The 22,774-nt window shown below is 43.7% G+C and overlaps 1 protein-coding gene across 1 annotated transcript; it reads right to left on the minus strand.

Moving 5' to 3' along the window:
* Positions 1-14,587: 14,587 nt before the first annotated feature.
* LOC123520576 (cytochrome c oxidase assembly factor 7 homolog) lies at positions 14,588-20,259 on the minus strand. The gene is made up of 4 exons (XM_045282966.1): positions 19,893-20,259; positions 18,289-18,572; positions 17,112-17,291; positions 14,588-16,423 (listed from the first exon to the last, which is right to left on the minus strand). The coding sequence occupies exons 1-4, from the start codon at positions 19,990-19,992 to the stop codon at positions 16,289-16,291; spliced, it is 699 nt and encodes a 232-aa protein (XP_045138901.1). The 5' UTR covers positions 19,993-20,259; the 3' UTR covers positions 14,588-16,288.
* Between the last annotated feature and the right edge of the window lie 2,515 nt (positions 20,260-22,774).

Consider the following 22,774-nt stretch of genomic DNA (forward strand, 5'->3'; position numbering starts at 1 on the left):
GACGAGGGCACTCCCAACACCCTGGCCTGCCTAATCAGCCTCCACCTGCCTCACCCTCACCCTCCCGTATGACCGGCGAGGGAGCAGAGGGAGTAGAGTGGGCCGCCAGGAAGGCTCTCCATAAAACACATCATCACGCAGTAATAATATTCCCTCCATTGTCGGGTAAATTTAACACTTCATCTAAAATTAATAGGAGTTTATCGTTTAATTTTCCGAGCCTCCCATTCAATCGTGCTATTAATATGTAATGATACATAATGATGTATTGATATGACGTATTAAAACATATTCATACATGCATACACAATCTCTCTCTCTCTCTCTCTCTCTCTCTCTCTCTCTCTCTCTCTCTCTCTCTCTCTCTCTCTCTCTCTCTCTCTTACAATGGCCTGTTTGGCTTTGCTCAACCATTTTCTGTTATTTTGCATTCGTATGACGCAAAATTCTTTCCCGCCTGCACGGCTGTCAATGGCCTGCCTGCCCAGCTTACCGCACATCCCTCCACGGCCAGGAGGCTTGGCATGGGGCTTTAATAACATTATGTAATACTAACATTTCACACACACACACACACACACACACACACACACACACACACACACACACACACACACACACACACACACTTTCATGCTGCTCACCGTTCCATGTGGCTTCACCTCACACGGCAGGAGGAAGGGAGGGAGGGGCCGAGGGAGGGAGAGAGAGAGAGAGAGAGAGAGGGGGATCTACCAGGCTACCGTTAAAAGTGGAGGCCAACGAGAATAATTTTGGAACGCATTTACTCTTATTTCGGGATTTGTTGCCGGTGTACGCGACCGGAAACTCCAGTGGGTGGATGGGACGCGTGATCTGCTTGATGTCCGTCCATGCGCCGCCGCCCATCGATCCTTTTCGCACCTCCCGCCCATCACCGCCACTCTGGAACAAGTAAACACGAGTAAATAAAATAAGTGAATAAATAATAGTCATGAAAATGAATATAAAAAGGGGAAAAACAAATGTGCGGATTGTGAGTCAGATATTGTCCTGTGTTCTGAAAAGATTTGTTTTCTCTCGTAAAAACGAATTGAAAAGCCACAAAGATAATTGGCCAGGTTCTCTTACGTATTTTTGAACTTTTCTTGTATTAGTAAAAACATTGTAGTTTCTCCCTCTTAACCCATTCAGTGCTGGGACGCATTTTTACCTTATTTTTGGCGCATGATCAGACGGTTTTATTGATATCAGCAAGGGTCTATGGAGGACAAAAGATTAATGGCCACAGTCTTTACTATTTCAGTCCCTCACATAAGTTTCTGAAGCTGTATGAAATCCCCAAGCAGTAACGAAAATGAATATGGAAGTTTGTCCTGGTACTGAAGGGGGTTAACCTACTATAACAAATCGAGGTAAGACGTCAAAAAGTGTCGGAATACGATATCTTATTTGCAGTGAGAGGCAGAATAAAAAGATGATCTGAAGCTACACAGTGGAAAAAAATCTGAAGCTACACTTGCTACTTACTCAATGGTTATAACACATTGAATGGATCGCTTCTCGTCTGATCAGCGAGGTTAAACAACAGAGGGTCTGCTTAGTGCCTGGATGGGTGACCAGTGACCACTACAGCCATTTTTTCAACGAGCTGTACGTATTTCATCTTTTTCTGTGTTCAGTCACCGTAGTACATCAAAAAGGGCCACCGTGGTACAGTGGAACCATGCGTGCTTTGGGGTCTGAGGGGTCTCCAAGCGCACGGGTTCGAATCCTATCCACGGTCCGAGTGTAGGTTGGGCTTCCTCACTCGGGGCAACGGTGTCCTAGCGGGTGGGCTTTGACATAGGAGGTATCCCCTTTAGGCCATGAATTCCCGTGAAAAGCCCACATGGTATAAATAATAATAATAAGAAAATACTGGACCTTTATGATGTCTCTCAGTATGTCAGTAATTGAGTCACACTTTTGTTGTTCCAGTACTCTACATCAATAAGAGCCGTGTTGTCTATATCGTTTTTTTTAAGGTGTCGGGTATTGTGCATGAATCAACCATGGGATAAATGGATGAAGTGACGCGTGTTCTTGATTCTGACATGGATCTCCGTATCGCTTCCTGGATAACCTCATACAGGAGTGGTCTTCTTTATTCATGGGGAGTAGAAACCCGCCTCTGGATTTGGAATACGAAAGGGGATAAAGAAGAAAGAAATGGAGAAAAACTGATAATAGGCTGGTGGTGGTGGTGGTGGTGGTGGTGGTAGTGCTCTATAGGGACTCAGCAGGAGGGAAGAATGGCCTCTCTCTCTCTCTCTCTCTCTCTCTCTCTCTCTCTCTCTCTCTCTCTCTCTCTCTCTCTCTCTCTCTCTCTCTTTATAGAGAGAGTAAACAAGGAAAATATAGTAGAGGCACGTTCTCTCTCTCTCTCTCTCTCTCTCTCTCTCTCTCTCTCTCTCTCTCTCTCTCTCTCTCTCTCTCTCTCTCTCTCTCTCTCTCTCTCTCTCTCGCTCTCGCTCTCTCTCTCTCTCTCGCTCTCGCTCTCGCTCTCTCTCTCTCTCTCTCTCTCTCTCTCTCTCTCTCTCTCTCTCTCTCTCTCTCTCTCGCTGGTCATCCTTACGTACAGGAGCAATCAGGGCAATCAAGCAGGCAAAGTCTAAACAACAACATCCAGCACCTGACAGAGTGAACCACCACAATACACGATGCTCGCTGGTGCTCGTCAAACATATGTCCAGCAATCTGTGGCCTCAGCTGCACTGTGTCCTTCTCTCTTTTGTGGTGATTGTGTGCGTATGTACATCTAGCGGCGTGTTCTTTTGTTGTACTGCTAATGCCATCTTCACTTAGCTTCTTTCTTCAGTTTTGTTTGTGTTGAAGTGTGTGTGTGTGTGTGTGTGTGTGTGTGTGTGTGTGTGTGTGTGTGTGTGTGTGTGTGTGTGTGTGTGTGTGTGTGTGTGTGTGTTGGGGCGGGTGTTTACTAAAAAGGTGATAGTAACATTGTCTTCATCAATACTAACAACGATGACAGGTTCAACAAAAACTACTGCCTCTATTACTACTACTACTACTACTACTGCTACTGCTACTGCTACTGCTACTGCTACTGCTACTACTACTACTACTGCTACTACTACTACTACTACTACTACTACTGTTGTTGCTATTAATTCACCACTACCACCACCGCCACCACCACCAACATCACCAGAAACAACAACAACAACAAAAACAACAGCAATTAGGGTCCTTGTTCCTGTTTATCGGACTTAGCTGGTTAACATTCAATGTGTGTGTGTGTGTGTGTGTGTGTGTGTGTGTGTGTGTGTGTGTGTGTGTGTGTGTGTGTGTCCGATCCACATTCTCATAGTCGTGTTTTTTCACATCTTTGTTTCTCCTGTTTTCTGTTTCTGCAATTTTCCTTCAGTTAATGCAAGCAAGACCTTCCTCGGCCATATCGTCTTTTCTGGGGCTGCTGATCTTCACATTATTCAGACTTGAGATGAAATATGTAAGTACTGGGGCGTGAAAGGGCGATTAACATGAACAATGGTAATGGGGATTCTGCTGCGCTCACGGAAACGCCTATGGAACCACGGCTTGCTGTAGGAAATGTCCCACGCTAAGTATAGTAGCTCAAAGTGGCGAGGTTTGTAATGCGGGTGTGTCTCAAGTAGTGATGGGAGAAGAGTAATTCAACCAAGAACCGAGTACAGAAGAGGTGATCACTTTACATGCCTGTCGCCCTCCTGTGTGTGTGTGTGTGTGTGTGTGTGTGTCTGTGTGTGTGTGTGTGGTAACGAGGGCGTTTCCGTAAAGCACCAGCGTAGGGTTCTCGTGCGGAGTGCCTCACATTGCATTAGGAGTGCGTGGTGCCGTTGAATGCCAAAGTACTTGTGGAGCCTGTCGATGATGGGGTCTGGTTGCGGGGACAGCGCTGTAGTCTGCTGGGAGAGGATGTGGAAGAGGGGAGAGGAGGCGTGTACATACAGTATTATGGAAGGCGAGGCTGAGACTGAGGCGTACTCGGGAGTGTCCTCTTATGGTCTTTGCAGTTTAAAGCTTAATCCGCGGCTTTGCTTTGCTGAGCGGCACGGCTACATCTCCTCTGCGGATAGGGTACTAGGATAGCAGGTAGAAGCTTTGTCCTGCTTCACACTGTTGGTGACTGTGGTGACTCTGAGGTGTGTGGAAGCTTTCAGTAACCTTGGCCATCATGTGCTGAGCGCTTGTTCTTCGCTACGTACAGTTCTTTCCACCCATAGTTCTTCATCTGCACTTGCTCTGCAGACTCAAACGCATTGAGAATAACGTGTTAAAATTGTGGATTTGTGAGTGTGCAGCTTTATTCATCGACTTGAGAATTAGATTCTTCTCTTGCCTGCCTCAAAACACATCCTGAGGTGTTTCCTCCCCGCATGCGCACCGTCACTTTCGCCTGCACATGTGCACCACCACTAAGGCGTTTCATGCAGACATTTTATACATGAGCAAGGCAGTGGGTCTCTTTGTAAGGCAGTTCACAGCAATCAGCGGAAGACATAGGAGACTACTGGCATCGGTGTTGAGTGCTGAGTCACGCGCGGGGAAGTGGGCACCTCTGGTCTCAGTCGGCTAAGGGTCGTAAGTGGGAGTGGGTGTCGAGATGGAGTGGCCATTATTGTCACTCGTTCAATTGATTCTGTTTTCTTCCAGTTTATCCGGCGGAAGGAGGCGAGAGGCGGCAGTGGCGCGTGTAGCGTGGTGCGAGGAAGCAGCGGCACCGAACATCACAGTGACTTTGCACCATCGCAAGTCAAATGTAAGTGGCTCACCAGTTTATAGTCGACGAGGTGTCTGGTGCCTCTCACCGGCTTGCTTCTTTCCCTCTCTCTCATTCCCTAGTCCTTGGTGCTTCAGTCCATGCACCACATGCCTCCCTCCCTCCCCTTATCCTTCTCCTCTGCTCTTCCCACCATTTCCATCCACTCTCCACGCCCTCTTCTTCGCAACTCGAGTCCCGCGTTGCAATCGGCGCCACACTTCATGTAAAGTATTTTTCTTAATAACTATAAATATCGCTGGCCTCACTGGAGAGAGAGAGAGAGAGAGAGAGAGAGAGAGAGAGAGAGATTAATTCCATCAAAGTCATCGCACTTAGCATTAGTGTTTCTCTTTGGCGTGATGAAGTGCGGCTCATCATCGCCAGTCACGCCGCGCGGCAGCAAGAGACAAACATCAGAGCGCCATGCTGTGGCATCAGACGTGGCGGACACACTTCCCTCACCTTACCCTCGCATCACTCACGCTGGGACCAAGCGACCTAATGCATCAAAGGAAAAGGGTTATCACATTCACACGGCAAAAAAAAAAAAAAAAAAAAATAGATAAGTAAATGTAAATAGATAGATAAATAAATAGATCAAGATTATGTGTTCAGATTCTTGTTTATTCATGCGTGTAAAGGGAATACGTAGTTAGTCACGTACGGAATACACAAAGGTGCTCATCATGTCAGTTCCTGCGCCTGCTGATTGCTTATGGAGTGGTGCATCTCCTGTCATTGTCGTTTCCCTTTGAAGAAAAATGTAATATCCCTGATCGCTTTCATCATTTTGGACGAGGCCAACAACCTGTTATCTATTTATATATCTATTTTTACCCTTGAATGTACAATCTGTGGTTAAGTCGCCGCACCAACACCGCCCTGCCTCGCTCAGTGGTTAGCTGTCGTGACGCAGGCTGCTGAAGAAACGTTAACACTCTGCCCGAGGTTTCCAAACAATACCAAACACTTGTTAAGAAAAGAAAACAAGTAAAAAAACTTCAATAACACGGGGGCTTTGAAGCGACTAAGAGCTTATTTAACTTCGCTTCTTCCGGAAAGCGAGGAACTGCAAACTTGAAAGGAATAGAAGCTGCTCGGTTAAAACTTCGTGGGGAAATAAACGTAACAGGTCCTTGGCTAATTTGAAGGTAAAAGTGTAATGGTGACGCTGATGCATGGGGGGCACGAGGCTATATTGGGGGTGAGGCGCTGCTTGGGGGATTAGCTGGAAGGACCCCCGCTCAACACTGCTGACAGCCGCCACCACTTTCACCCCGAGCACACGTGAAGGTGGGATTTATATCAGTAATGAATTGAGTGTATATATTGAAGAGGAGCACGAAAAGAAGGAGGAAGAAGGAAGAGGACGAAGAAGGATGGAGGAGGAAAACGGGAAGGAAGAGGAGGAGGAGGAAGAAGAGGAGGAGAAGAAGAAGAAAGAAGAACAGGAAGAATTACAGGAAAAGGAAGAAGTGGAATAGGAGGAGGAAGGAGAAGAAGAAACATGAGAAAAATAAAGAGAATAACAAAAACAACAAGAGGAGAAGAAGAAGAAGAAAATGATTATGATGAAGAACCAGAAACAAAAGCAACAACAACAACAACAACAACAACAACAACAACAACAACAACAACAACAACGACAGCAACAACAACACATCACCTATACCTCGCTCCACCTCTCACCTCTATTTAGAAATGGAAGAACGCGTGACGAACAACCTTCTCCTTGATCCCTTGTTGAGCTGAGGTGAACTGACGCTGTTAAAATGTTCATATATATTCCTGTCAACTCGTATATATTCCTGCTGGTGTTACTGCCGCTACTGCCGCCTCTTCAGTACACAGCGCTCTCCTCCCCTCCCTTTCCTTCCCTCCCTCCCTGCCTCCTCGACTATTACCACAACCACAGTCAACACCGTTAATAGAACACCACTGGTAGCATCGCCTGCGTCAACACCACCACCACCACTACCACCACCACCACGACCACCACCATCCCAGCCAGGCACTCCACGCCTCACTATATCACTTCAGGAACATTAAACTCATCCCGAATATTCCTCCCTCCGCGCCTGTTGGTCTCTCGTGCCCTTCCCTACCTTTCCCTTCCTTACTGGCCTACTGTTCTTCCTCCTCCTCCTCTTCCTCCTGTCATTTAACATTTATATCAAGGTTGTTTGTAGACTAGATGTGGTAGAAATAGACTTTAATATCTTTCTTACGTTCCTTTCAAATTTCTTGTTGTGTTTTCTCCTATACAACACGGTACCACTTCAGTTTACCGGACATGTTCGGTTGGAGGGATACGGGTGGAGGTTGGAGCCTTCTTCTGTGCTGTCCTCTGCCTCTTTCACTAACAGTTAAGGCAGAACAGTTACTCAAACGGCATAGTAAGAATCTCAGGGCCTATTGCTGTTTGGATTTACTTTGTATTCCTTCGTATTTTTTGTTTTCCTCCTCCTCCTCCTCCTCCTCCTTCTCCTTCTCCTTCCTCCTTCCTCCTTCTCCTTCTCCTTCTCCTTCTCCTCTCCTCCTCCTCCTCCTCCTCCTCCTCCTCCTCCTCCTCCTCCTCCTCCTCCTCCTCCTCCTCCTCCTTCTTCTCATCCTTCTCCTCCTCCTCCTTCTCCTCCACTCAACCTTAACTCTTCATAGCCCAAATTAATTAGTGTTGCGTCTTTATTGAATATGAACTGTGTGTGTGTGTGTGTGTGTGTGTGTGTGTGTGTGTGTGTGTGTGTGTGTGTGTGTGTGTGTGTGTGTGCAGGTGACGGAGTGCAGGGTATGAGGGAGGCACGGGGAGGTGGTGCCTGACTTTTCCTCTGCCGGCAAGGTCCGTCATCAAGGGTACAGAGTGATGAAATGCTTCACGCGGCGGTAATTTCAACCCATGTGGTTAGTTAATTCAGTTACCGCGCGTAGGGCGAGTCAGTGCAGCGTGCTATTGAGTGTGGAGTGGATGAAGGCTGGGCAAAGCGCAAATTTTTCTGCAAGAACAGAGGCGGCATTGCATGTCACCATGTGGCGCGCGTCTCACAAGCCGAGCTGTTGATGACGGCAACCCGCTCACATTTTAACCCCTGGCCGCTGCCTTTCGTGTTACCAAGACCGGAAGGTTGATGGCGGGGTGGCCCCTGTTTTAATCTGTCTCACCCCCCCACAACCTACACACTACTAGCCCAATTTTCATATGGTGAGGCTTCGCTGAAGTTAATAACTTTGCGATCGATTTAAAGTTTATTTCGGCAAGGGATTGGATGTAGGAAGAAAGATGTTGATATGATTATAAGTTTCAAAGAAAGCTTTGAAACTTATAATGTCAAGAAAAAGAAAAAATGAAGATATTGTATGGTTTTGTGAGGAACACACTGCCTGGATGCATGTCGTCAGAAAGAAAGGGATGATTGCTTGCATTACTACGCTTTCAATTTTCTCGGTGGAAAGGATGCGAGATGGCCACAAGACATGACTGTTGCTGCTTTACTTCAGCGTCCAGAAGGTCGGGCCACCTTTACAGACTGGAACAACTTGCAATGCCTTTCTTTATATGTCGAGGTCTCAAATAGAATGTATGTATCTATGAATACATAGAAATACACGCACCACTGCACGCGTGTTGGAGGGACTGTGCCACCAGTCCCGAAGCAGCTGCAGCAAGACCCAGAAATGATGTTGTGTGAACTTTGCCTCGCACGAGGCACGGCTTGGTACCCAAATTCAATTGGGAGACGACGGAAGACTTGAAAAGCCCCCCAGGGACAGCTTGACGAAATTCACGTAGCCCGAGAGAGCTTTCGCTAAAGCGTGAAGGACTGGAGAGACAGACAGACAGACAGACAGAGAGAGAGACAGAGAGAGAGAGAGAGAGAGAGAGAGAGAGAGAGACAGACAGACAGACAGACAGACAGACAGACAGACAGACAGACAGACAGACAGACAGACAGAGAGAGAGAGAGAGAGAGAGAGAGAGAGAGAGAGAGAGAGAGAGAGAGAGAAGGGAAGAATCATAACAAACCTGGAGAAAGAAAAGATCTAAGGCATTCATCTACCAAAGTGTCGCGGTGCATATCGAGTGGAAGAGAGCTACGGAGGAAGAGACTCGGCTGATGGAGGGCAGGCGAGGAGCACGTGACATTCAGAGCCTCAGCCCATTACTTTTTCCTTCTCCAGACCTTGCGCTGAGTGTTGGACGTTCGAGGGGAAATTACAGTCGTGTCTTGAAGGGTTTGCATCACTCTTTTTTGACAGTGCGAGGTCCGAGACAGGGAATGACGGAGGTAGAAGGCGAGGGGAGCGGAGATCTATAGGCCTGGCAGAAATAAAATAAACGTGAGGTGGAATGCAACAGGACAGACAGCCTGGCAGGTAAATAAGGACCAAGTGGACTTATATGACAGCAGTAAACAGTGACACGATGGTTGTTTGAGTGACAGACAAAGAAACACGTGGAGGAGAAAGATGAGGAGGAATAGGATATAGTAACAAGAAAGAACGAAAGAAGGAAACAAGTGAAGGAAGAACTAGAAGAAGTAGTAGTCAATAACAATGATAATTACGTCGATGATGAATATGGTGAAACAAAATTGCTTACAGGTTATGAAAGTATTGTAGACAAAGCTTGTGGCCGGTACTGAAACAAAAAGAAAAAAAAATAGGAGCTTATCTTGGCATCAGAGGGTTAGAATAAACAAGCTGATAAATAAATTAATGAAAAAAGGCAATGTCACAAGGGAGATGAGGCAAGCAGGCAAGCAGGCAAGCAGGCATTCATCCACATGCCTTTCTGGTCTGCGAGAGTGAGTCCAGCACCTTTAGTACAATATCGGCGTCGGGTGGCGGTGTCTCTAACACTCAAGATCGCGGGAGTGTGTGCGGCGACTGTGCGTGCAAAGTGAGGCGCCGCAGTGATTCACATGCACCGTCACCCAGCTTACCCTTCCATTCATGACAGGGACAAAGAAAAATAGGATGAGGCGCCATTGTTCCTAGGAAAAAGGCGGTGTGGTGGGGGTGGAAGAACAAAAACTTAAAACAATAACAAACGGCTTCAGTAAAGATTAAACTTTCTTTTTTTAACTGTTTTTAATTTTATCTTGGTGCTTTTTTGCAGTGACTAATGCAAGGAAAAAGGAGAAAAAAAAGAGACAACAGCACCAACACGGTTCTCATAATTAGATAGCTGAGTTTTTTCACGCCGCTGTAATGGAGAAAAAGTCACACAATCGCTGTTTTTATCCTCGTCCTTTCATTTCAGTACACCATTTTTCCTGTTTTTTTTTTTTTTGCCTAAGTGGCATGAGTTTGCACATTTGACTGCAGATACATGCATTGATTTTTTTTTTACGATCAGGGTCACTTATAGAACACAATACAAATCTTCATTTTACTCAAAACTGGGAATCCTTGCAAACATTCCACTTTCCAGTTGGTCTTGGGCTGCTCTTGATCTCACGCATTTCCCTCCATTCTAACTCCCATTTATCTTCGTTTTACACACCCAAGAATATACAATTAATCCGCTCATCAGTCACAGTCACTCGCCACACGCCGCACGCTCGGCCGCTCTTTCCCTCTTCTCTTTGCATCGGGCACGGCACACGCAAGCTTGCCAGCGTAACCCTTTGACTGCTACAGCTTCCTGTCAGCTTGATATAATGGCTTTGTGTAGGTTTAGAAGAGGATTTCTAAAGGCAACACAGTCAGCGAGAGATATCAACAAAAATGTAGCAGAACAAGCTTTTAGTGTTTGTAGTTTGATTTTTGATACGAAAATTTGCCCACGGCGGATAAAATTTAATTATATGTGCCTTTATCAGCTGAAGGGTTGATTAGTGCACCATCATGTCTAACTAGTTCAGTGCTATAGCCAGCTTCCAGACTTCATCAGATTCTATCAATTATAGTCATAAAAACAAGAGGATGGATGATTAAATGTACTGGTTAACTCTTTCGCTAGAGTTGGACAGAATAGAGGTGAGAGAAAGAAGAAAGTCTTGTGAGCGAGGCCGCGGGAGGGAGGGAGACTTGTAGTTAGCAAGGTCAGAAGACCAGTTGACATGAAAATAGATATAGAAGATAGCAAGAAATGTTATATATATATATATATATATATATATATATATATATATATATATATATATATATATATATATATATATATATATATATATATATACATACACACACACACACACACACACACACACACACACACACACACACACACACACACACACACACACACACACACACACACACACACACACACACACACACACACACACACACACACACACACACACACACACACACACACACACACACACACACATGCCCGGTAGCTCAGTGGTTAGAGCGCTGGCTTCACAAGCCAGAGGACCGGGGTTCGATTCCCGGCCGGTTGGAGATATTTGGGTGTGTCTCCTTTGACGTGTAGCCCTGTTCACCTAGCAGTGAGTAGGTACGGGATGTAAATCGAGGAGTTGTGACCTTGTTGTCCCGGTGTGTGGTGTGTGCCTGGTCTCAGGCCTATCCGAAGATCGGAAATAATGAGCTCTGAGCTCGTTCCGTAGGGTAACGTCTGGCTGTCTCGTCAGAGACTGCAGCAGATCAAACAGTGAAACACACACACACACACACACACACACACACACACACACACACACACACACACACACACACACACACACACACTTTTTTCAAGATTATTTGTATCCTCTAGATAGAGTAAAGTATAATCGCTAACATGATGAAATCTGGTAATGTTAAACTAGAAAATAAAACCGATACCATGATATGAAAAGGATTAAGAATATAGAATAGCATAGGCAGGAGTCCGTGGCTTGAGCTGCTCCTGCCTCCCTGCACCTCCTGACGGGGAGACCGCGGCAGAGTAACTGTAAAGCCATACTGAAAAGAAAAGAAGAAAAAAGAAGTTTTGCCCATGAACGCCCATTCTAGTCACGACGGACTGTAACGTTGCTCAGAGACTTTAACCACTGTGCGTGTTATTGCTTTCCGTATCTCTTTGTTGCGTGACCACTGTGTGTGTAGCTGTGCATCCTTCCCGTTTATCTGTGTCACTTTACTCTGATTCTTGATGGAGGGCAGTGTAGTATATAAACTTTTCCAACTTCCACCTTTTGTACTACGTTGTATCTCTGCTCTCTCACCACGACTATTCTCCAAAGCCTTCAACTAGAGCCTTTAGAAAGTAGTAGTGGAGTGTGGCCAGAAGTGTTTCATAATATACGTCCGTATTCAGAAACAGTTTGCTGTCTCACCACGAATGCTTTCCAAGGCCACGGAGATGATTGGTGGGGTTTTCCAGAGCGTTTCTACAATTGTTAATTTAGAAATCCTGTCTCTCTGTCTGTAGAACCATAAAAAAAAACCTTAAAAACTCATGTATATTCAAATAAAGCCTCTTGAAATAGTGGAGGTGAAGCATGGAAGTGTTTGAGGCATAGTCCTACGAGAGAATATATTGCAGCAGCTTCATCCTTGACCGATTTAGCAGCTGTATTGGTGTATGACGGAAATAACCTACAATAATTTCTTCCCATTTGGTTTTCGTGTAACAGCAAGCCACTCTAGCCTGTCAGAATTCAGTCTAGTGTTGGTGATCACTTACGAGCTGATTGGTAACGTGTAGGACTCGCTCTCACCTTGATTGTCCCGCCGGCGTTCAATCCCCGATGACGTCCTCTCTGGTGCAGCTTATCCCGCGCCCTGCAGGCCACTTCCTCTGTGTGTCTGTAATGCTGCGTAAGGAGACCTGTCACTTATAACAGCGGTGGTGTGAGTGATGCTGAGCTTGCTGTCCGCTTCTTTGTAAACACACACACACTCTCTCTCTCTCTCTCTCTCTCTCTCTCTCTCTCTCTCTCTCTCTCTCTCTGCTATATAGACCCTTTCAACTTTACCTTCCATCACCTCCCTCTTCTTTTTTTCTTTCCTTTCCTTTTCCAGAACCGTTTAGTTTTCAGCCCGACGCTCTGATCACCGCCCCCTGTCTGGCTCGGCTGGACAGGGAGGGGGTTGGAAGGATGAGACAGACAGGGAAAAATAAATTATATGGATGTACATTAAATAGCTTAGCAATAATTCGCGCGTGTGTGTGTGTGGAGACAATAGCAGCATAACTAGACCTACTGGAAAAGTACATGGCAGTGACGTTTAAGATTAAAGTGGGTCTTGCCTGTCACGTGTGCGTAGGTAATACTTAAACCTTGTAATCTGAAACGCTCCTTTCTCTCAATACGACTATTTACAAAGGCCACAGAGACGATTAGCCGAGTTTTAAAGAGCGTTTATCCTGTCAGTAACGTAGAGAACTTATTGATATGCTATTGGAATCTTACAAAAAGAATAATAAGAAAGCACGTAACTTCAACTAGACCCTTTTAAATAAAGCGGACGTGTAGTGAGAATATGTTACAGAAACCATATATACATCGCGGTGGAGGGAGTAGGGAGAGTAGGGAGTGCCATAGTAATAGTGTCGCGGCGCTGAGGTAGCAGGTGCAGTGTTCTCGCCGCGGTTCTCAAGTCCATTAATCTGCCTCCCTCCAGCGGCATGACAAGTGATGCCCTGTCCTGCGTGGCTACTGAAGGCTGCGTCTCAGGGGTGTCGTTACTGGGGCAGGTACACAAGGTGGAGAGAGAGAAATTTAGTATCCGTCTCTACCATCTTCACAGCATTCTTGGTGAAATTCTTCCTCTCGATTACTGTTTCTTTAGTCTTTTTTCTCTCATCCTCAGTCCCAGCTCAGGAAGACGTTTGGCCAGTCACTAAAATACACATTGAGTGACTATTATCATCACTATCATCATCATCATCACCACTATCATCATCATCATCATCCCTATCATCATTAATGCACCATTCAAGTAACATTAGCAGAGTGAGCATCATTTGAAAGACAGAGGGAACAATGCAGATATAAAGGTCAGGACCATTCTCTCTCTCTCTCTCTCTCTCTCTCTCTCTCTCTCTCTCTCTCTCTCACACACACACACACACACACACACGTCTCTCCTGTTGAAGGGTTAGCTGTCTCCTCAGTTCAGGTGTCTCCTTCAGGTCAGGCAGCTTCGTGGGTTTAAACATTGCATGCTTAAATACTTACAAACTGTCTTGCTGAATGAACCTTGCTAAAATAGGAGTGCATCTTATATACCTGTGTGTCTTATGCGGCATTAAATATGTGGTGTGTATTTTAGTATTAAGCAATGTTTGGATTTATTTATACCACTCCATTAACATAGTGTATAGCATGCCATTAACAATAAGATTTTTTTTTTCATTGGACCGGATCAATCATTCTCTATTTAATTCTTGTGGGCAAGATTTGTTTGGTAAATGAATCTTTTGAGCAAGGAAGAAATTGCAAAATGTATTCTTCTCCATCACGGACTTTCTTGTAGATGCTTATAAAGACTTCACATATTATTTCTGGTGCTGCCAATTGTTTAGTGTTGCAGTGAAAGGGTTAAATACTCATCCCTCTCAGCCTGCCACTCTCATGAATAAATTGCAGCAGGTTTGTATAGATCGTTGACATACTGTCCAGTTCACTCCATTAGTGCCTTATTAGATGTCTTCACAGACTTCACTGTGTCTTCATAACTCTTTCAATGTTACAACTCTTCTCATAATTTTGTATATTCTTTTGACAATTCTGTTTTTGGATGCATCTTTTTCTTGCTTTTTTCTGTCTTTTTTTATTTCCTTGGCCAGATTTCCTTACAACGACAAAACATGGAGTCAGGTGAACTTTAGGGTAGAATGATAGCTATATATCAGAGATTTGTACATAATAATTTAATTCTTCACAATGTAATTTACACCTCTATCAACAGACAACCACCTATGTTACACTATGTACAAGAAGATATACAGGTACTCATAACATGTGGCCTGGACAAGGTGGCCACTTCTGATCTAGTGGATATAAGGTAGTGAGGGTGTGGCTTGGAATCACACCACGGGACACAGAGGTTCTATCACAACACAGTGGGTCACACCTGATACAAACACCACACTTACACTGCACCACCTCCATCTGTCACACGTGGCAGGCTGGAGGTGGATCTGGCATGTTGAGAGCACTGCTAGGTTCCAAATTGACTGAGGTGGTCTGGAAACACTGACAGGAGAGCAGAATGACAGGAGAGAGCGAGTTATATATTGGAACATTCATTTCTTTCTGAAGGGAGAGATGTAGAACCATATTTCTTTTTGGAGATGTAGGATTGACAAAACAAGTGGATGGGACATGTTGTGAAGAGAACAGTGAATAGGTTCAGTGAGTTAAAAGATCTAAACACACTCAGATTACTTTTTGAAGAGAGATATAAAACCTATGTACATGTTTAGTGCAGTATAACATCTCCAAACTGACTGAAGTGGTGTGGATATATAAGGAGGAGGGCAAAGTGACTGAGCTGTGTTAAAGATCTGAACATATTTAGATTTCTTTCTGAAGGGAGATGTGTGAGATGCAGAACCTAAATGTTGAGTGCAGTACAACTCTCAATAGACTGGAGTGGTGGGAACATGGAAGGAGATGGTAGAATGACTAGGTTGAGTTAAAGATCTGAATACATATAGATTTCTTTCTGAAGGGAGAAGCAGAGGTTTTGAATGAAGCAGCCCATGATCTCAACAGGGATGCTTCTATAAGAGATTTGATTCTCTGCCACTTCTTCAGCCTTTACCTCAAATTGTCAGCACTTCAGAACCCAAGACATTACACTGGTACTGTAACCTACTGTCCATGCACCACACTTCATTTGTGCTCAGAATATGAATAATACTGAATCCTACTTGGCTCAACTCTCCACTATTGACAGAATACTTAAGCTCAGTAACTGAGTTTAGATGTGAGTCAATAAGGAATTTTAAAGAGATTTGACAGGTTTATGGATGAGAATGACAGCTGGAAGTAACCTGGCATGTTTTATACATAGACTGCCATGTGTGTGTAGGTCTTATGGCTTATTGCAGTTTGCCTTATTTTTGCTGTTCTGTTCTTTGACAATCTTTATAGGAAATGACATAGTAATAAGTAATAGTAAGGAATGTCATAACCAACTAACATCTCAGTAAACTGCACTGGCTTTCAATACAAACCAGACATCTTTCCTTATGACAGATTAGTGATGACAGTCAAGGCTCACAAAAAAAAAGAAAGGAAAGAGAAAAAATAAATAATAAATACATAAAAATATATAAATAACCCTTCTCTCTCGGTGATCATACTAGTGTGATTGGTAACACATCAAACTCGTGTCAAAGTGGCCTTGTCAGTGGCTCTCAGTATTTTCCATGACACTAGTAAAGTTTAGTTTTGGAGCACAGGATGCCTTCAACAACACAAGCAACAACCTCAAGTACAAACGCTCCTTCAATTATTACTTTTCAACTCAAGATGTACAAATAACAATGGCTAAAAGGTCACACGGGAGGTAGTTTCACATTCAGTACCAACTGGGATGCATTTAACTCTTTGCCGCTCCCTGCTGGAACTGTATCTGCATCTGCTCCTTGAACTGTTCCTGCATGTCCAACGTTTTCTTCTTAAACTCCTCACTCTTTGCCTCGTCCTTCTCCACACCGTCGCCCTTCCGGTACATCTAAAAGGGAGAGTCACAAGTCATTACTAGTGCCATTGCCATTAAAATCTTCTTCTTCCTCTTATATTTATCATTAATTACCCTCTATTTCCTCACCTTATCATCAAAATTATTCACATTTTAGTTATTTTTTCTTGCTATCATTCTCAGCATCATTATCATCACATGCCTTCTTTTCACAGCCAGCCAGTCACAGAGGAGTTACTATCATTCTCAGCATTACTATCACCATCATGAGCCTCCTTTTCACAGCCAGTCAGTCACAGAGAAGTGGTTAATGGTGAGAATACGACCATCACACACTTACTTTCCACAGACAAAAGTTTTCCGTGATGTATCTTGTCTTAAAACGTACAAACAATAGCAATCTCAAGCTAACAATAAAATTTAATCTTGCATCAGCATGTACTATTGAAACTTAGACGTAATTATAAGCTTGGGTGATGAAAAATGTAAAACTATGTGTGTTAAGTTGCAGTTTTTCCACCTGAGGACTAACAGATTAAACACTTTCCTATAATTAAATTTTTTTCCTTTTTGGTTCTAGGTTAGAGTTTTCCCACTGCTACTAAACTGGACTGATGTGCATACAAATACTGGCCATCTCCTGCCTTAACCATGTCCCTCTGCCACACTATTTACTACCTGCATTAACCAATGAAGTAAGTAAAGTGTAAGAAGAGCTTACCTGAGAAATATTGGCACAGGCGTACATGTTCCCAAGGTCACACGCTTTCATGGAGTACTGGAAGGCCTTGCTCATGTCCTTGGTGATGTTGTCCTTCACTCCCTGGATGAATATGCCTGAGATGTAATAGCAGGAGAAGGCGTTGTTCCCATTGCAGGCTTTATCCAGGAGCTCCAAACCCTGTGAAGAAGCAGAGAGGCAATTTGAGTACATTATGCAGAGAAGATTAACAGAATAGAGAGTTACAGGTGTCACTATTATTCAGTATATTATGGAAAACTGAAAATGTATTAAAGATAGGATAAACTGGCCATGAGAGGGTGAGGAGAGAGTAAGAGTGCATTACACACACAAACCACCTTGGTACAGTGGAACCCTGTCTGCCGAAGGGACCCTAAGCATATGGGTTCAAATTCTGGCCATGGTCCAAGTGAGGAGCTTCCACACAGGGTAACAGTTCCCAAAAGAATGGGTTTCAGATAGGAAGTACCCAAAATATCTCCTTTAGCCCAGAAATTCCAGTAAAAACAAGCCCATATTGTACAGAAAAAGGAGCATCAGGGTTGAGGATTTTAAGACCAGTGAGAAGACTAAACACGATCATGAGATGGTGTGTACAAGAAGACTTGAGGAAGGCAAGCATTAAAAAAAATAAAACATTAATTTTAACTCTAAAAAATGGGAGACTAATAAGCCATTTAATCCCATAAACAAAAATGATAATGGTGGTTATGATGGTGACATGGCATCAGAGTTTTCATATGAGGGTTAGGTAAGATCAGATTTGTTAAGAGTTAGATTGCCTAATTCAGTCCATTGATCTCTTCATTGTGTAAATCATGACTTAAGAAAACACTATATGACCAAGATATAAACTCAGTGTGTGGAAATTAGTACCTTAAATATACTTTCACAATACCTGTACAAGATAAATAGACAAACGGCTGTAGGTGTCATGTCTCCTTTGAAATATGGAAACACAGAGAAGAGAAATCAATCTAAAAGCAGGATAAGGATAAACAGACCATGAGAGACTGTCACTAGAAACTGCAGGAAACTAATAGTAATGCAAGTCCAACACATCCCCATATACACCAAGGAAACTACCAAGAACCGAATGAATTTTGGTCATCCTTAACTATCCTGTCAGTACATGGACGCCACAGCTACACCACACCTTGCTGTAATCCTTTGGCCGGTCAGCATTGGTGGGCGTATTGGAGACACACATAAGTCCCCCATTGAGGCAGGAGTCGTAGTCCCCCGCCGTGCAGCCCTTGAGGTAGTAGGAATAAGCCTCGTCCATGTTCTGCTTGCATCCCTTGCCCAAGAAGTTGTAGTTGGCATACTTATAGCAGCTCTTTGGGTACGAGGAGTCATCACAGTTACTCCTGAACACCCTGGCAGCTTTCTCAAAGTCCTTCTTCACCCCCTCAAAGTAGTCGCCCAGCAAGTGACAGCCTAACCGAGTGTAAAAGAGGTTATAAAAAATAAAAGACACAAGAGACAGGTTCATCATGCCTAGATTATGATACTTTAAGAGGCTAAATGATTTAACTTGTGACTCTAGCTGAAAATCATACATAGATGAGTTTTACTTAGCAGAGAATGGAGAATATATATATAATACATAATGAGTTTTAATGAAGAAGAAAGTATTGGCAAAAGGTGATGATTTTAAGATATGCAAAGGGGCCAGCATCCATCATAATGAATAGACAAAATGAGAGAGTGCAGTGTCTGAATAGTTGATTGTAAGATAAGAGCAGAGTAGAAGGTAGCAACCATTAGTGTAACTTAACAGAGACGGTTTCATAAGACCTGCAATGTTAAAGCCTTCCACTACAAGCACCCATGAAGAGAAGACATTATTCATGAGAGCTGATTGCATTGCAGTATCTATGAAAAATGTGAGGAAACAATCCCAAGGAGGGATGAAGATAGAGCAGCAGCCATAAAGAGATTGAGGAAGAGAGAGACAATGAATAGTTAACCCTTCAGTACTAGAATGCATTTTTACTATTAATTTTGGGTGTGATTAGATAATTTTATGTACTTTATGAAGGGTTTATGGAGAGCAGAAGGTTTATGGTCCAGTCTTCCCCATATGAGTTCCTGAAGCTGTATAAAATCACCTAATAGTAGCCAGAATAAATATGAAGATGTCATGCTAGCTAAAGGGTTAATGGTACAAAAGACAGGTGATAATATTATCTTGGTTAGGGAAAGAGACAGGGAATAATATTATCTTGGTTACAACTTCCAAAACAGGATATTAGTATTTTATGTAAGTCCTGCCTACACTAGTAAATAAAAATACAAAATAAAATAAGTAAGGAGATAAATAAAACATAAGTAAATAAAAGGTCTCAAAATATTAATTAATCCCTTCAGTACCACGATGCATTTCCATAATCATTCTGCTTACTATTTAGTGATTATATAGTTTTAGAACCTTACGTGGGGGATTAAAATAATGAAGACTGTGGCCATTACTCTTCTGACCTCCAAAGACTCTTCCTAATTTCAATGAAATGGTCTAATCGTACACAAATCTCAAGATAAAAATGTGTCCCCGTGTTGAAGGGATTAAAGTTTATATTATACTGTTGTTACCTAACCCTTTATGTAATTCTCTATTATTTCATTCCTTTATTCAGCAACTTCTCTTATGAATCCCAGATGATGAACGGCAAGAATAGTCAGCCTTTATAGAACAAGCCACAATATAATGAATATCTAACGGAAACCTTAAAATACGTGGTGTTGAGAGGTACTTACTTTCTGGCTTTTTCTCACTGAAGCAGCCAAATCTGTATTCTATTCCTATATTCTCCAAAAACTCCTTCACGTCCTCTTCCTTCTTCATATCAAACGCCATGGTTTCTTCGTAGGCTCTGTGTTTCTATACTTTTCACTCTGTTCCTTCCTTCCTCTTGTTTTTTTACTTCTCTTACTGTTCTCTTAGTCTTCTGTCTTCTTTTTACCTTACTTCTCTCGCCCCTTCAGTGTCTGTCTCCACTTTTCCTATAGCTCTTCAGTATCTTGTCTCCAATTCCCCAATAGTTCGTCCCCTCACGGTGTTCAGTGCCCAGTGCTCGTCTCTCTCCTCGCTTCTCGCCTTGCGTAAACAGAAACAGCTGATTCCTGAGAGACCGCTTATGTAAAGATTGAGCTTGGTCTTGATATTCTTGATCCTGGTGATTCAGATAGCGAATGGAAATGAACACAGCACTAAAGGGAAGGAGGACCTATAAGAGATACAAAAGCGGAGGTGGTCACAAGAAAATGATGAGGGGACTCGAATTATTACTGAGTCTCCGTTTCGGCAACTCCTGCAGGGGAAAAAAAGGAGAAGAAAAGATCCTGCAAACAGAAGACAATCACCATATTTCATGCTTCTGATTTCTACATCAAGCACGCCACATTCCCTCCATCAACTTCACAGCTTCAATCACCCTTTCATTAGTCTCTCCATACAGTCCCATCAGCAACACTATTCATTACCGTCCTGTCTTCACCCAGGCATTCTCTAGTTCTCTCAGCCCCACTTGCATCATCTCATTCCTTTCTCTGGCATACTTCACACACTCCAACATCTCATGCCCCAGCCACCGCCTTATCCTCTTCCGTGTCAAACATTGGCACACTTTGCTGCGGAACTCAGCCTCTTTGTAACTCATTGCATTCACTTCCATACAGTGTGCCCGGCATGTACTTCCCTCATTCTTCTCCCTTCTCTTCACATGGTCGTACGTGCAATGTTGTCTTTCCCGTGTCGGATTGTTTTCTCTCTCTAGAACGTTTATTTGTGATCCATGTGAAGCAGCACTGCCAATTACCTGCTTGAGAATCTTTCCCAGCTGTCTACCAGGAATGTTGAAGGCAGTGGATGGATAAATACTCTTCGCATGTTTGGGGGCGTTCCACTCACACAGTTTTATTAGATAGGGTGAAATCAAAAGCTTTTCGTCTCATCAACTCCCCTCCTCTGACTGACTGCCTTCAGCCTCTTTCTCACCACCGAAGTGTTGCATCCCCTTTTTTTTTTTTTTTTTTTTATTATCTTTTATCGCTATTTTCATGCTAACTGCTCTACTGATCTTGATAACTGCATGCCTCCCCTCCTCCTGCGGCCTCGCTGCACAAGGCTTTCTTCTTTCTCTCATCCCTATTCTCTCCAACTCTCTAATGCAAGAGTTAACCAGTACTCTCAATCATTTATATCTTTCTTTGATATACTCTGGAACTCCCTACTTGCTTCTGTATTTCCATCTTCTTACGACTTGACTTCTTTTAAGAGGTTTCAGGACATTTGTCCCTCACTTCTGGCTAAATTCTTCTATAATCTTTCAGGGAACTTGCAATTTAAGTGGGTCTCTTTTATATATATTCTTGCCTTTGGCAAGTTTCTTTCCTGCATGAAAAAAAAAAAAAAAAGGACTCGCATTCTTGCTTACTTTGAACTTGTGAGCCTCGCTGGTCAGATGACAGCTGTGCCATAACATGTAACACCATCGCATTCTATCGAGGTGACTGCATCGTATTGTCTGTGTAGTTCTTCAACTTCCAAAGTCTTAAATAACAAAATTGATAGTGTTTTTGTGACGCTTTGCGTGTTAAGGCAGCGGCTTTCAAGATACGCAAATTTACATACATGAGATAAATTTGCATTATTTCTGAAACCGCAGTTATCATGTTTGCATCGCCAGGTGGCTGGCTGCCTCACACCCTTACCTGTGATATACCACTCCTGTGTTAGCCACGTAGATGTGCGCGTGTTTCTGCCTCAATGTGTGTGTGTGTGTGTGTGTGTGTGTGTGTGTGTGTGTGTGTGTGTGTGTGTGTGTGTGTGTGTGTGTGTGCTCCATGCCATGCTAACTGGTATGGTGCGAAGCCAGATTCTCCTTTGTTATAGTGAGGATGTTTCAACTCTCACCGGTCTTCAATGAATGCATAGTCAAGTTGTGAGACGAGCATCCCGGCAGCTTGGAACTGAGTGAGCCGAGTGAGGCAATTGACCCAATGAGGTGCTTGTTCTAAGGCGGCGCTCAACCAATCAGCAAAGCATTTGCATAGCTTCTGTTATTTAAAAGTTTTGTACAAAGTGTCCCAAGGTTCCGAGGGTCTGTAAGGGAAAGCAAAGACTGGAGACATGTCTCAGGAAACCTCACGATTGACTGGTGAAGAGGAACACTCCCGAGGCTGCTGTGGCTACTATAGCTGTTTAGGATGGTTCCTCAGCCTATTTAGGAGGAAGAGGCGGGGGCGCCGCTACAAACACAAGGATTCCGAGCAATCTTCGACGGTCTTAGTAAGTAATGCAGAGCTCGTGGAGATCAACAACGAAGAAAATGAAAATGTCATGACTGTTGCAGAAAATAACGAAGCTAAAATCATTGAAGAAGAAAACGGCGACTGGGCGGCTGCCGAGGATGTGGGGGAGGCACGGCAGCCAGAGCTGGAGGATGCGGAGATGGCGTTGGAAGAGCAGGAGCCCAAGGTTATTAAGACCTGGGCTGAAGAAGTAGACGAGGCGGAGGAGAAGGGCTTGGATATGTTTGCTCCACAAACCAGTTGCCTTCTCCACACTGCGACAGTTCACTGCGAGACTAAAGCCTCACCAGAAAATGAGGCAGCGACCGACATTAAGATGAGTGCCA

This window comes from Portunus trituberculatus, chromosome 47 (genome assembly GCF_017591435.1).
Source record: "Portunus trituberculatus isolate SZX2019 chromosome 47, ASM1759143v1, whole genome shotgun sequence".
Taxonomy (NCBI): domain Eukaryota; kingdom Metazoa; phylum Arthropoda; class Malacostraca; order Decapoda; family Portunidae; genus Portunus; species Portunus trituberculatus.

Excerpts from the sequence above, each read along its gene's own strand:
- LOC123520576 (XM_045282966.1), bottom strand. The coding sequence starts at position 19,992 with ATGGCGTTTGATATGAAGAAGGAAGAGGACGTGAAGGAGTTTTTGGAG. Across the intron at positions 18,573-19,892 it reads CAGTGAGAAAAAGCCAGAAA|GCTGTCACTTGCTGGGCGAC; the intron begins GTAAGTACCTCT and ends ACACTCGGTTAG. Across the intron at positions 16,424-17,111 it reads CCTGTGCCAATATTTCTCAG|ATGTACCGGAAGGGCGACGG; the intron begins GTAAGCTCTTCT and ends TCTCCCTTTTAG.